Source organism: Anopheles cruzii, chromosome 3, assembly GCF_943734635.1.
Source record: "Anopheles cruzii chromosome 3, idAnoCruzAS_RS32_06, whole genome shotgun sequence".
Taxonomy (NCBI): Eukaryota; Metazoa; Arthropoda; class Insecta; order Diptera; family Culicidae; genus Anopheles; species Anopheles cruzii.
The window spans coordinates 6619156-6634898 of NC_069145.1; the positions used below are offsets into that span (position 1 = coordinate 6619156).

The following is a 15743-nucleotide window of genomic DNA, read 5'->3' on the forward strand; positions in this document are numbered from 1 at the left end:
TAGGTCAGTTACGCCGCCGAGACCGCGACCGTTCGCAACAGATCTGAGCGCCATTCATACCCGTCACCGAGGCGCTAGCCGGAGGCTGACTGGAACGGTCGAGCAGTTGGCCAATCAGAAAGGCAATTGGGACCTCTCATTTTTAAGTGAAGCAAGTAAATTTACTATAAGAAATTAGTAAATACGTTTGACTCAAAACAAGCTCCGAATAAAAAAAGCTTAATTTTTCATAGCATCAGTTGCTGTGGCTCATCATTTGTTGATAGACAATCTGAAACATAAATAGACTCACTTCACTTCTGATAAGAAGGTTAGCGATCGAGGTTCAAGTAAAGCAAGCATAACGAGCAATTACTTTACATAATTTGCTTCTCCGGCGCACGCCCAAGTTCAAAGCAGACTTCAATTGGCATTCGCATTAAGGCAGGGAATCGAAACGCTGCTAGGCTTCTCGCTAATAAACTATAGATTAAGTTGAGCAAAAAAGAACTATAGAAGACAAACAGATTCGGAACGAGATTTGGATTAATGAGCTGGGATTATGACGGGGCAAAGTTTAACTTTAATCAATCTTTGGCATCATAGTTGTTGGCGGCGACGAAGCAAAATTCAAATCGACCGGCACGCCAAGGCAAGGTAGTCCACCGCTTATTGGACCATCCACAACGGAAAGTGGAGTTTCGGGAACCATCAGAAAATAACAAATGAATAATGGAACTGGTTACTTTGGCGTGTGCGGAACAACGCACTATGGGGAAAGGGTGGCCATAAATCGAGTAAAAAGTTTGAGAATTTCAGGTTGATTTCCTTAAAATAGGTAAGTTAACTATTGATTGTAAATTGATTGATAGAATTGGCAAGAAAAGAGTTTACAGATTACCCTTTTTTAATCAGAGCAGGTTTCATGCAGATTGCATAACTTCGGGCGCAAACATACCCTAAAATATCGAAAAATGGCTAAATGAATTGAATTTAATCAAAACACATGCAAAGCAGCAAAAAAAAAGTTAAAAAGTCCATAGATTCTTCCGAAATTCCGCACAGTGCGCAACGGGCACCCGATTTTGGCGGGGGCCAGAGCTTCTTCTGTCACTTTCACACTATTTACCATCAGCCCGCACCGCAGACAAGACTGCGGTGGGCCGGGATGTGAAAAGGCAACGCGACAACATCGTTCGGCACAAAACTAGCACAAAACCCGACGTATCTAACCCGAGTACAATATCTGCCGAGAGCCCGCCCCGCGATTCCTATGCATATAGCGTGTGGCGCAGCAAGCTGCAAAGGGCTGCAAAACTAAAATGGAAATGAAAATGTACTAGGAAAATAGCCGAAAGAAAAATACATTTCCATATAGCGCAACAAAGAGGGTCACACTTTCTCGCTCGCTCTCTCGCTGCTCGTCCGACTCGATTCTTTGACATGGCGATGAGCACTCCAGCAAAGCCAAAGTCAACGTCCATCGCGGCTGTGTAAACGAAGGGCGCACAACGAAAGCAGCGTCCAATCGAACACCCCACAAGTCAAAAGCCACACGAAACTGGTAAACACAACTCTCAAGCGTCCGAAACCCCGCAAAGATGGACGCCGCCGATATGCTGTGGCCGCGTTGTCGTCCTAGTGGCCACCCTAACACGAAATGCAAACCTATCCCAACGTTAAAAAAAATCACCCCAAAATCCGTTGTACACACGTACACGTGGCCTCTGATTAGGGCAACGGCCACGGAAACCGTTGGCTTTCGGTCGTCCTTGACGGTGAGGACACACGGAGACGATTGGTCGTCGGTCGTGACGTGGTGTGGCCCTTCCGGCGGTGTAGCACAACCCCGTCGTAATGGAATCGAATCGAAGTCCTTTGCCACCTCAAGTTTTCCTTTTACGGACTATTTTTCTTCGCGTGCACACTCGGGTGGTCTTGAATAATATTTATTTTGCATGCAACGCGCCCAGGGTAGACGGGGACAAACGAAAGCATCAAGGCATCGACCGCAGCCCGGTAATTTAACGCGGCATAAGGAACCACAACCGGCGCTCAAAAAAATCGCATGTCCCACCACAACACATTAGAGACTGCGCTGGGGCCACTGATTGGCGTTTGGCTGCTTCTTCATGCACCGCGGGCCACAGTCCTGTCATCGTCCTGAGCGCAAACAGCATATCAGTTACATCAGTCAACATTATGCGCTGCCGTCTACGCTGCCACTGATAAGATAAATAAAAATAAAGCGTATCATTAAATCAAAGTTCATCATCGCCCAGCTAGCGACGGGCGCTGCTGGCTTTTTATGCATCCTCTCTCATAATTCTGAGACAGTCTGTAAAAATCACGAGTTAATGCACCCACCTACACGGCGACGACGGCCATCAACGCAAGTGCGCAGGAAGAGTTGCCATAAAATATATCGTTTAATTGCCCATAAAACATATTCGACAGCGTGAAACAAAACGACACGGCGAAGCATATTTATGCTCGTCGGTCTGGCGGCGACCTCAACTGGCCACCGTAAAACGTTACACTTTGTTGCCGGTCAGTCCAGTGTCCAGTCCAGTGTGTCCCAGTACTTTGCAGCACATGAAAAGAGACATTATGGGCCACTCCCGGGCGCTTAAACAGAGAAGGCAATTCGAAAGTACAGACTCCAACCGACAGCATAAAACGTTGCACTTTCCTTAGCCGCCTTAGCGTGGTTAAGACGAAGGACTTGCGGCGCTGTCGCTGGCACACACGTCCGTCAGTCAACAAGCTAATCACCGCCCGGATCCACGTTAAAATCAAAACAGTTAAAAAAGTTTCGAACATCTTGGACGAAAAACCGAGTCGGAGTTGGGAGAGTTCCAACTTTACACACTCATAAAACAGTCGCCAACAGTTTAGTCACGCGAATGGGCTGCTAATACTGGAGACGCGTCGAAGGAGCACAACTTTTTGGACCTGTGCCACGCCACGCCACGCCAGTGACGACGCCGATGCGGGAGTTTTTGGCCGCATAAAGCAACATAATATAGATTGGCGGGTGACCCCAGTAAAACCCGTCGTCGAGCGGGCGGCGGCGACGACTCCGCCAGGCACGTCGCGCTCGGGGTCAGGCGAGGAGCGTATAAAAGCCGTCCAACGAACGGGTGGGTTGATATGTTTCCGACCCCGACATGAAGATGTTGTTGCATTGGAGTAAATGAAAGCTAGTTGGTTGTCTATCTTCTGGAAGTTTAACCAGTTCGAATCAGTAGTGGGGGATACAGCAGAGGTCCTAAGTGACTTCTTTTTGTTCTCTCATTTGAAAATACGACATCAGAAAATTACACTCGGAGGACAGAGATTTTCGTCAAATGAAGTAGCAAACATCTTCGTGAACAATTATTTTGATTAGGAAAAAATCGTTAGGTCGTCGTCGGTTGGAAATCGTTCAAGTCACCCTCGGAGTTTAGTTTACAACCACCGCGTGCGCCACCACGTTCCGCGCCTGGGAAAGCGTAGAAAAGTGTTTTTCTTGTCCAGCAAAACGGATGCCCCCCGGACCGGGTTGCTGTCGACAAAAACTGACCTCGACAATCATAAACCTCGAACGGCGCATAAAAAGATGGTCCGGTTTTTGGGGGTTTTGCTGCTCCGCAAAATAAAGGGGATTCCGCGCAAATCAGATCACCCAGAACACAGAATGGATGCAATGGTGAAAAAAACGAAACTGAAACCTTTCGCCCGGCGGCCCCGGCCCGGGTCGGTCACACTTTCCAGTCCAGTTCAGCGATGGGACACGAAAAACTCACGCTCATGCCGGTGAAGGTCCCGCACGTGAGGCAAGGCGAAGCAGGAGTGGCACTTTCCAGCCGGCAAGCAAGACGCCGAGAATTGAGGTTACGTAATGGCGGCCGAGTGGCGCGCGATGGCAAATGCAAAAACGTGGCGAGAGCCTTCAGGGAACAGCGCGGAGCGCGGACAAGTTATGCATTGGCGAATTGGCCGGGCAGCCAGCGAGCGTGTGCATGCAGTGGCCACGCACTCGAAAGGTCATTGACCGACAATCACATGCTGAGCGAGCGGGAGGCACGGCACGAGGACCCCCACCGTCAGAGACTGTCACTTTCAACGGCGAGTCACGCGATTCGTTTTCTCGCTCTCTCGCTCGGCGTTTTGGATCGATTCGAAGTGCAATTGCAACTGCAACGGACACCCCTCCGGGTGGGGGACCCGTATCGGAATTTACTGCTTCACTTGCATGCGGCCGAGCCGAGCCGAGTTGTGGTACGCTGCGTCGGGGGCGGTTGTTTGTGGTGTCTGGTTCATTTCTTCAATTCGACCGGAGATGGACATTTTGGCACGTCCAAATTGCAGCGCACCGGGCCCCGGACTGCAATTGCAAGTGCGTGCCAATGGGCCGACACCGGAGTCGAAAAGCACGTTACGTTTGCGCCGGCGAATTGGCGACACCGGAGGGCCCGTTACTCTGCCATTATGGCGTTATTAAGGATAATTTATGAAATTAATCCAACGTACGGTGCAGCAGCCCCATACGGCGATCGTTCGGAAGAAAGTGCACTATTAAGTTCACTCACTCGATGGTCGCACCAAGTAAAGTGAACGTTACTCGAAATGGTGCAGATAGTTGAGCGCTTCAAAGGTCACATAATAAGCATATCAAACTCCGGTCTTTTAAAATAAAACGTAAATAAAGACTCAGAAGCATTTTAAGCGGTCCTGCGGTTCTCATACCGCATTGCATCGTGTGTTGTTCCGCGAGGTGACTTTCGGATGTGAAGCTGAAACTTAAGGACATGATTAAGCGTATGGAATGCTAGGTTTTGTTACCCGCATGAGCTCTAAGTTCCAGGACCGTCTTCGGCTCGGAAAGTTTGTTGACTCTTTGAAAATTTTCGTCACTTGGCACTGGCTGATGTTTACTAAGACTTTTTAGAACTTGTTCAATGCGGTGACGTTAGTCCTGTAAGTTATCAACAATCAGGGCTACGTTGCCCGTTGACTCTGTTTATGTAATAAATAAATAAATAAATGAACGCATGGAAAAATCCCATCATTTTATCCTTATTAACCGTACACGCGCACCATAAACCACTCTTAACAGACGGTGGCCTCATTTTCTCAGGGGCCCAAAACGAAGAAATGGCCTACAAGAAAAACAAAAAACAGGCCCAAAACTGCATCAACTGCACACCGTGACAGCCGCACGAGCATCTTGAGACGGGCGGCGCTCGAAAATAGAACCCCAAAATAGCTTACGGAGTCCGCCCAAGAGATGCCGACCAACAACATTAACAACAAAACAGAACGATAAAAACTCGGACTCGGAGCAGCAAAAAAAAACCCGCACCCGCCCGTCAAATTGAAGTCTGAAATGGCGTCAACCACCGCGCGGGCGAGCGGACGAATGAAATGCGAACCCCCGGCATGAAACAAACGACAAAAGTGGCACCTTCGGGAAGTTGCCACTACACACAGGATGTGCTCCTCGTCGGCTCGGCCACTCTCTCGGAAAAACGTTGGACCCGTTTGGTTTCCTTTGTTTCCCAACGAGTTTCCCGGCCCCAGCCGAAAAAGCTGCATCCGGTTGGGAACGTAATTTAGTCGATTCAATAAATTCAAATAGAACCAAACGAACCACTCGACCTGAAACCTGGAGAGCTGTATTACCTCCTTATCGTCGGCAGCCCTTTCATCCTTTGGCCATGATTTTATTTATCCTTTTTTTGCTTGGTCGCCGTTGTGCATTTCTTGAAGAGCCGGACTCCGGAGCGTTAGGGCATCATTACGCGGGGAGCGCGCACAAAACATAAAACAAAATGGGAACCTTTTTGTCAATGAATCGGAAACATGCAAATGAATCAAACATGGTGCTCACGGTACCGGAATTCCACGAAACTCATCGGTCGCTCGTCAGAAACATTTAAATTGAGCGGAAAATCATGTTTGATTTTCCGTTTCTTATTTTCCGATCATTACTGGGGCACATACTCTGCGCTGACTGACCCCTTGCCACGAACCGAATGTGGTAGCCACTTTCTAATGATCCATCCACACGCTTTACAAGAAAGCACTCATAATTTGAGCTAAATATACGATGGTCCACCATCCTTAAAGCAAATGGAAGCAAAACAAAAAACAAACACTTTTCACGAGTTCAATGACCGCCTGAGAAGAAAGCATACGCTGTGTGTGTGTGCTCGAGACAAACGTTTGTGGACGAGTTTTCCTTTTCTCTGACACAATTTTTGGAAGTTATAATTTAATTTCGCCCCCGAACGCTACTGGCCAAGAAAACAACGCCAGTAGGGTGCCCCCCGACTCGGGTTATAATTGTTCGGAAAAGATCTTCTCTCGCACACCAAGACACTGGACGTGGTTGGTGGTGGGCCACAAAATAAAACGGTTGCAAAAACTGCATCATAAAAACGCTGTGGACGCATATTTCTGACACCGTCGATTACGCCGAGCCGTACGCCGAGGGCGCCATATTGTGGACGGTTTATGTTGAGCTCGTCGAAAGTGACAGCCCGGTCGTGGTGGTGGCCGCGGGACACACACAGGATGTATGGCGGCTGTTTATGGCTGGCTCTCATTTTTGTGTTTATTTTCGTGTTTTTGGTATCACCGCAGATCACCGCGTGTTTGCTCTGCTTGATGCCGACAAATGTGATATTTTTATACAAATCAGCAATCAACCGGTGGTCCCAACCACCAGCAGTGCGCCACTGCGGCGTGTGCGTTTCATTCATTCATCAAGCCCCGCGATCAGCGCCTCCATGGGATTGCAGAAATAAAAATAAATGGAAGAGACTGGGCGCCCTTTCTTATTACTTTGCGTCGACCTTCGGTGCGAATTGTTCATTTTACGCACCATGTTATGAAATGCGATGTTCGGCTGTTAATAGGTCTGCTTTAAAATGTGAATTTATGTATGATCTTTATACGCTTCGTTTGAACCCTTTTATCCGTGCCTTATACTTGCTTCAATTCTTAAGCATAACACTGTAGCATTGCAGGTAGATGGAATATCTGGAAAAGGTGTCATTTTCATATAAATCGATACTGTGGTAAATCGGAACGATCGGGAGCTCTCATGACTAAACGTAATGAAAACTAAAGACTTCTTCTAGAACCCCAAACCAAGCGAAATAAAAAAAACACTTTAAGACGCAGAGCAGACATGATCGGTTTCGGCAAACATACATCTCTTTTACCAAATGGAGGTCAGCGTCATGGGCCACAAGTGGCCACCAACGGCACCCGCCACGCTTGTGGTGTGTATTCCATTTATCTCCCCGTTTGCAAACGAAAACGGCGACAAGACCGACTCTCCTCTGAACTGGACTAATTTATGAACGGCCAATCGAATGAACCTGCGCCGGTCAATTATCATCAAACCACGTGTGTGTGTGTTAAAAATAGGATAGGGCCACCCCCGTTGCAAAATAGCAACAACAAAAACCCGCGCACAAGTGCACTACACGCAACTGGAATTTAACCCCAAAACAAAAAAAGGCTTTCATTTATCGAACGTGGAACGGGCGCCGCAGCCGCAGCAGATCGATCGCGGTACTTTGGTGGCGTGGTTTAACCAGCGCCAGGCTGGAGTGACACCGTTTTGTGGTCGCGGGCCCAGAGATCACCGCGTTGCGTGTCCCCGAGCAGAGTCGGGGATCGTGGATGTGTGGCGGCGATCTACTTTTCCCATGCCCAGCATTAACAATCCTCTCGCGGGCTGCCGTAACATCGAGTCCCACCTGAAAAGGTGGCCCCCGGCCGATCGGTGGAACGAATCTCGCACTGCGAACGCACTCGCAGCACGTGAGTGAGCAACGATCCGGGGCAGATTTTTATCTAAAATTGTTTATTGAAAAACGGCCCACCACCGCTCGACGGATTGCGCCGCAGGATACGTGAACGCCGGAACACCACATACACACACACGACACGGGAAACCAGTTCCAGCGTCGGCACCACCGCGGAGCCCTTGATCGGTGCGTAACTACGCAAATGGCAAACGCAACAGCAAAGAGGCGAAGGGGAAGAAAAATGGCTCAACATGAGACAAAACCCGACGCGGCGCGGTGAATTAATTCATTTCGTTCGATGATTTATGGCCAATAATATGGGCAGCCCCCGTGGCGTCGTCGGGCTCTTGGCCCTGCCTGGGTGCCCTTAGATTTTCGTGATAAATTCGCCGATAATCGAAACCGCAAAACACGCAGTTAGGGCCGGTGTAGCCGGTGACCCAGTTCTCGCGGCGCATTGCCGAACAGAATACATGCTGTTGGAGTAAATGTTTTTAATTTGTAAATCAAAGTAAATGGTGAATAAATTAAGCGGACCACGCTCGACGCGCACACCAGGCCGATGACAATTTACGCGATAGATGAAACACTAGATGCACGCCCGAGCAGTCCCGAGGTCGGTTACAACAGGCGGCCGAGCTGGTCTCGGGAGTAATTAAAACGAGCTCGTCAGCTCCACAACACGCGCAACGGCCGCGGCCACTAAGTGAGGTTAAGCGAATGCACCCATTACGCCCGACCATTTGCAGGGCAACGTCACCACCATCACTTCGTGCCACACACACACACAGCCACCTGATCACAGGGCCTCAAAGTGCACGCCAGTGCGCGGGTCGAATGTCGCGAGAGGAGCGCGCGACCCTGACGCAATGGTTGGCCCCGCGGCGCGATCCAATCGATCGATCAGCGCGGACGACAATCGATCGTAAAAATATCGATCACCATCCCTCCCTTCCTCTCTCTCTCTCTCGGCGAGTGCCCGGCCGCCGCCATGCCCGTTTTGGTCACGGCGGGGCCCAGGCGTTAATGGAGCATACGCACGAGATAGAGCGGTTAATCTGATTTTCGTTCGGTATGTTTAATAAATTTAGACAACAACGTCGATTACGATACAACGGACGGTTCGGCGACCGGTCGGAACACCGCCAACGTCCGCCGGTCGTCGTCGTCATTACGCGCGGTGGACATTATCCGCTTCGGTTCGGCCGCAGTTTAATGAGAGAAAAAATCGCTTCAAACACCACGCAGGGGCCAGTGAGTGGTGCTCATTAATTAAATGTTGTTTAATTTGCAATTATCTGATTTCGAGACGATGTCAGGGTGCCCGCTGGGCTTACAGCATGAAGCGAAGGGAAGAAAATTGTGAAACAAACCGAAGGAATCGGCATTTTTTTTTTCATTTTCACAATTTTTGAATTAATTTGTGGAAAACAATAACTTTATATTAACTATCGAGAGCACAGTGGCGCAATTAAATTCCGAGACAGTGCCGGAGCAAACTGAAGATAACGTTGCTAAGAGGGATCCGTATTTTTGTGGCATACAGCGGGGCATCATTATAAAGCCGATAAAGTTTTAAGACGATTGTCAACGGAGACCAAAGATCAACCCGAGCGGCCAAAGTGAATATTCCAGCAATGGATTCCTTTTCCAGGAAACTTTTTTTCTGCGTCGTCGAAAACCGATCGTCGTTTTATTGCTTCTTTCACGCCATTAGCGAACCATTCTGGTTTATTTTCCATCGATGAAAAGCTTAGATCAATCATTTGTTGTCGGTAGCCTGGTTTTAGTAGCTCATGGTACACAATACCCTTCTGGTCTCACCAAACCAAGAGCATCGGCTTTCTATCGAACCGATTCGATTTTGCAGTGGATGATTCTTCGACCGCCTTTTCTTCAAACGAAAAAGCAAAAGTAACGAATTAATTGTTGGCCCGATATCAAAAGCCTGTGTGCTGAATAACTTGACTAACCCCAAAATCCAGATGAAAGGATACATTTGTGATGAAATTGACATCAATGGTCGAGACGCGGATCTTAAAAGGACGATTCAGTATAGGGATTTGGTCACCTCACTGTACTCCCATTATCGAGAGTCCTTTAGATGGGATTTCTTAATCACACGTCGTCTCTTCCAGATGTGCTTACCTATCGCCCAATCTATGGTTATTGTTTTTCGGTTATGTCGTTTGTCCTTGCTGCTAGACACTTCTTTCTTGCACGTTCAAGTCCCTTACTTTGGCGTGACTGCAAAACTCCTAGCATCGGCCATTCACGTCGACTTTACACGTGTGTCCGCTCGGTGTACCGAATATGACAGCAGCTCGATAGTAGACAACCTTTGCCGCTGCTACAAAATGTCCCTCGGTGTCCATTATGCTGTGGCAGCACGAACGGCACGGTACATCATCACAACCCGAAACGATGTGCCGCGCAATGGCAGTACGGCCACCTGGCGGCAATCATCAGGTACTCGTCGGAAGATCCGATTTTTACGCCACCCCCGGTACCTAGCGGTTCCCGGCTCCGTAGCGTCTAATGCGCGAGACACACGTCGCGCCCGGTGGGTCGGACCGGACAGATGACCGTGGGGAACAGGTTTCTCATCTCCTGGCGCGCCAGGCACGAAGCAATTCACCTGTGCGCTGCGCTGCGGTACTTTCGGCAGCAAACCGCACCATCAACATCGATCGACACCAGGCGGCCCGAGGGAATCCACAGCCATTGGTATATCCCTGCCCGTGGCCCGGACACACCAACAATTCGCGTCTGTCACGCATCGACGGTGACGGTGCCACGCGAACAAACCCCATCAACCGAACGTCCACTGTCATCACCCGAGTGGCGCACGGCACGAGAAATCAAAACGCCGCCGCTCAGATCGCAGCGGCACACGTTTCGTAAAACTAGGTTAACACATTCCACTCGGAGCGCAACTACAAAAAGAAAAAAAACTCTGCCTTCAAAACACGATCACTGCACCGGGTCGAGCTGCGGTGGGTGGCTGTATATGCTCTGCCCACCCGTCAATATTTGAAAGCCATTTTTTGAAATCGAACATTTGCCGTTCCACAGAACGCGCAACTAGAGTCGGGTGAAAGGCAGTTTGGGATCAAGCAAAACAATCACCTAATGCATCGGAACGTGCGGAAGATGGGATCTAGCATAGGGACCCACACACACCATTAGCATACAGAGGAGCCGCATCGGGGAGTCGTTGGTCGAACGACGGCGGGCGAGAGAGAAAAAAACGTCCCCGAGAAGACAGCGTCAATCCGGTCGAGCATCAAATTAGAGCAGCAGCAGCAGGTCACGAGCAGACGATCCATTTAACCATGCAACGGCTCGGTTTGAGCGATTGACGGATTATAATGTAGTTAACGAGGACCTCGAGACTCGCACGAACGTTCTATGTTTTGCTCTCGTGGAAATAGTGGTCAGGAGACCTGCCACCCGACCTACAGCATAACAAAAACAGTCTGCTTCCGTTCGTGCGTTCGTTCACGCAACAATACGCAACACGGCGTGGCCTTGCACTGAAAAGAAATCCAACGTAAAGCAACTCCAAACGTTCTTTCCAAATTTACTCAAACCCATTTTCTAGGCCGTAACGTTATGCTTCGTGGACTGCTGCCAAGGAAAGTTAATCCAAATTTAGTTTGGCCTAATCCTGATGGCGCGGGTGGCCAACATTAAATTACCCACCGCTGCCTTAGCGCTCGTCCTGGTGTGTTGACTTTATTAGCCGAGAATTTCATAATAAACTTCACCCTTCGCGGCCTGGGCGAAATAATGCGTACACCGCGCCACCACCATGGGCATTATGACCCAAGAAGCGAGAGATGCCTAAAGCTCCGTAAGATATTCCGCCAGCATACGCACTTTTGTGCCGCCTCCAACGTCGCGACATTACGACTAGGACATCAAAAAGTGAAACAAAAACCCAGCCAAGCAGCCAGGTTTTCTGCGGGTTGTTCCCGGTGGCCCCTCAACACTTGGCGGCACAACTGCATACGCACGTGGGCACGCACGCCGCTTTATGGACGTGAATTAATTTCATAAAAATTATACGCGATTTGTGATATCAGACGGTAAAACTTTTCATTTCGCATCCGCCTCCGGCCATTCTGTTCGGTTTGGTTGCGAATCGTTTGAGCCGTGAGCTATTTGCGCCACACAGCCATAACCCAAAAAACCATCGATGGCGTACGGCGGGTAAAAGTTCTCCGGCGAAAGAAAGCCAAAATGATGACGACGGCGACGCTTTTTTGGCAGTCAGTGAGCGTAACGACAAAATTATACACCCGCCCGCCCGGAAGCCGGAAGTGTCGGAGTTGCCGCTGTGGCTGCTAGTGCCCCTGGGGAGGTACCCAGGACGGAGATGGTGCAAAATAATGCTGCCCACCGGGTAGTGAGCGTTAAAGGGCAGCTTCGGCCCCATTCGGGAGGAATCTTTACGGTTCCGGGGTGTTCCGCTGCCCACCAAGGACCACCGCCACCGATTTTTCGACACAGTAACGATTCGGGCCTCAAACTTTTGAGCAATATTTGTTTGCACTTTGTAGTCCCCCAATATTGGCACCGTTTGCTGTGGTTCCTCTTCCCATCGAGCGCTTCTTGTCCGGTTCACCGTACACGGAGAAAACAGTGTCCCAGAGTTCCCGATGGGGACGACGGAACGGTACTCGGTAGTAAAAAGTTGACTGGTGGTCGCAAAATTTTACGAGCTACTTCCTGCTTCTTCCACGCGAGCGATGGGCTGGCTAATAACCCACGAAATCTATTAAGTCATTAAGGACGCTTGTGGTAACTCTCTGTCTGTGTGTGTGTGTGCGCAAGTGGGCAGCAATGGAATGGCCAGTTTTTAATGCCGCTTTCTGTGTTGCCAATCTATAGAGCGTGCCGTGGAAGGACTCTCCGTAGCGCTCTGGAGAAAACCAGAGATGGATCCCGGAGTCCGGAGAAGAAGCAGACTAAAAAGCGAAGCAAACTGCCTACATTCGGTGCGCAACATTAGCCGGAAGTATCCGAAACGACCACACGCAACAACCACGGTGGCAGCGGTATTCAATTACAGTTTGCTCCCGGTTTGTCCAAAAACGCAACGCACATTTCTACCACCCAGCAGCGCGTCCCGGTTCTCGGCGGGCCGAACGACATAATTACGGCAATTGATGACCGCCACGACGGCCAACTTTTCAGCCGAACCACCATGCGCGTCCGTGACCGGCTTTCGGCAGAATGTACGGGAAAACTTGCTTGCCAACCAGAGCCACATGCCCTAACCAGAGTTTCCGTTTCGCTCGGACGAAAAGAGATTGAAGGCTGCTGGCTGCGTGACATTTGTGACGTAATTGACCTACAAAGAGGGCGGCGGAGGTAAGATAATCTTTACAGCGTCAGGAAACGGTTCACGCGTGGCAGTAAAGCCCGCTAACTTATGGACCACTGTTTGTGGGTTGTTCAGAAGGTAAAATCACATTTCTGGGGGCAATATTGGCTTTCGGCTGTCCTCAGCATGCTAAAGTAGGGAAGTTGATGTCGACGTTACCAGGATTATACATGTTGCGAGGTTTAATAAATTTCTCATTCTTAAGGCATGCAAATAAAAAGAAACGGCCACGACAGCACTTACCGTGCTTGAAGGTGCCCATCAGGTGCTCCGCGTCACTGGCGTGATGGCACTCGTACAGCGACTTTCCAAGCAAATCGTTCGGCTCGTAGCCCAGCAGCGAAAGCATTCTGGCGGTGGAAATGGAGAGGCCGGCTGTGGTTAAAACTGTGGGGAATAAATCCGGCCCGAACTCACTTGTCATCGACGTAGCTAAACTGCATCCCGAGCGAGTGCTTCGACAGAAAGGTGCTCGATCCGAGCGGCACCTCAATGTTGGCCGGGTGCGGCAGCGGGCGGGCGATGGACACCAGCTGGCGTTGGCCGTCCGTATCCTTGCACGCGATGTGTCCGGTCACGTGTAGCACCTTGTACGAGGCGCTCTTGATGTTGACGCTCCGGCCCCGGCTGGTGAGGGTGCACTTGAGCCGGAGGAAAAAATCGCGGTTCTCCATCGGCCGGCACTCGCTGTTGGCCACCCCGTTCAGCAGCTCCGACGGTGAATGGTGACGGCCGTTCAGGGCCTCGCGCAGCTCGTCGTGATCGCACTGGTGACTGTACTCCCAGATCGGCTGGCCCATGATGTCGATCTGTGAGTGTGATTTATGCACGCAGTGCACGGAATAAACAGAGGATTATCAGATGCCCGAATCGACCAACTGACCGACAGTCCTTTTACCTGCGCAATCCCGAGATGCTCGTTGACATTTTCCGAAACGTACGTCACATCGCCGTCCGCCGACAGGATCAACAGGAAGCCGTCGAGCGCGGACAGGGTCAGCTTTTCCGGTTCCACCATCCCGAACCCTGTCAGATCCAGTTTGCTTTCGGCCGCCGCCATCGTTTCCATCGGCTCATCGGAATCTTCCTTGATTTTCATCGTTTCGTCGACGTCTAGCAGAGACACCGCCGGAACTGTGAACGATAGCCAAGACACACACCACGTTACAGCAGGGGCGCTACCTAGCGGCAACGAATGGCACTGCACTTCATCGCCACGACGCGCACAATGGGAAATTTGTAGGCTACAAGCGGACATAATGTGTTTTAGCAAGATTCTACGGATTCTAAGCAAGTGTTTTGACTAAATTCTACATTTTATGTGTAAAAGTCGCGTTCAATTATAAAAAAAATCACCTTTTTCGATATTTAAGGTATTTAAACGCCTGAGCTATGCAATCTGCATGACAATACAATGTTTCAATGCAGAAGCGTCTGCAAAAATCGAATTTCTGGTAAAAATTTAATAGCTTATGAATCTTAAAAAGGATATAAAATGATTGAGGAACGTTTGTGGGAATTTTGAAACAATGAATTATTTGCCATCCGAAGTATCCAAGATCTGATAAAAGATGGTTTTAAAGAGTAATCACTTTTTACACTTTAACAGATTACTCCAATTCTTACTAAGTTGGTTTATGATCACCTTCTCCCTACCGTGCGACGGTTCGCGATCGGTACTCACATAGTTCCAGCATGTTTCGTGCCCGCAGATAGGCGATCGACAGGCGCATCACCGAGGCCTTGTCCAGGTGCTCGACATCCTCCTGGCGCATCGGCAACAGGCTGGCTAGGTCCTGGAAGATTTCGGTTTCGCGCGACCGGCGGCACCGTGCGGCATCGCGCGACTTTTCCTTGCGCTTCTCATTGTTCCTGTGTGCAGAAGAGAAATGCAGCGGGATTAGTAAATATTAATGACCCAAACAAAATCGGTTCCTGTGAGAGAAGTAGAAGAAATCGCACTCGAGTGAATTACAACATAATCCCGGTAAGCCCCGCGAGCAGCTCCGATAAATCAATTTAATTTATGGCTCGTGCATATCACAGATCAATCATCAAGCATCGGAGAACCCGGTGTGTTGCGTGTCGCCGCGCCCACACCAGTTCGAAAACTGGCCTCGAAAAAAAAAAATCTTACATTCATCAATCATCCCGGAGCGCCACCCGGCGGGCGATAACGTGAAGTGCTTAATCCCCTCGCACCGATTCATCATCATTAGGGGTGGGCCGTGACCCGAAACTGCAGGCCATCATTCGCGATCGTTGGACCACACGATCGATGACGGTATAATTTGCGGATTTAAAAACAACTCAACACCATCGCGAATTATCACGCAGCCATTAATTGGTCATCCCCGGCAGTGACACGAAGTGCGTGGACATCGATTGTGGTGAGAAACGTTATCGCGCAGGTTGATTATCACCGTCCCATTAGTCTGTGGCATCGGCGCCGGCCTATCAGTGGCGACTCAAGAGGCGATTTATTCACCGTTCGCTGGAACTACCCAATTTCTTCGATTTCTCCCGTGGGCGCCCGCTTGATAAACCCGTTGTCCCCGGGGACG

General features: G+C 49.8%; 1 protein-coding gene across 1 annotated transcript in view; it reads right to left on the reverse strand.

The window, feature by feature from the left end:
* Window positions 1-15743, reverse strand: part of LOC128275421 (protein similar-like) — a 107064-nt gene that overhangs the window by 87124 nt on the left and 4197 nt on the right. Inside the window, exons 2-5 of the mRNA XM_053013913.1 lie at window positions 14864-15051; window positions 14078-14292; window positions 13597-13988; window positions 13423-13529 (exon numbers count right to left, since the gene is read on the reverse strand). Of these exons, the coding sequence (XP_052869873.1) occupies window positions 13423-13529; window positions 13597-13988; window positions 14078-14292; window positions 14864-15051 (902 nt within the window). The remainder of the gene's footprint in view (window positions 1-13422; window positions 13530-13596; window positions 13989-14077; window positions 14293-14863; window positions 15052-15743) is intronic.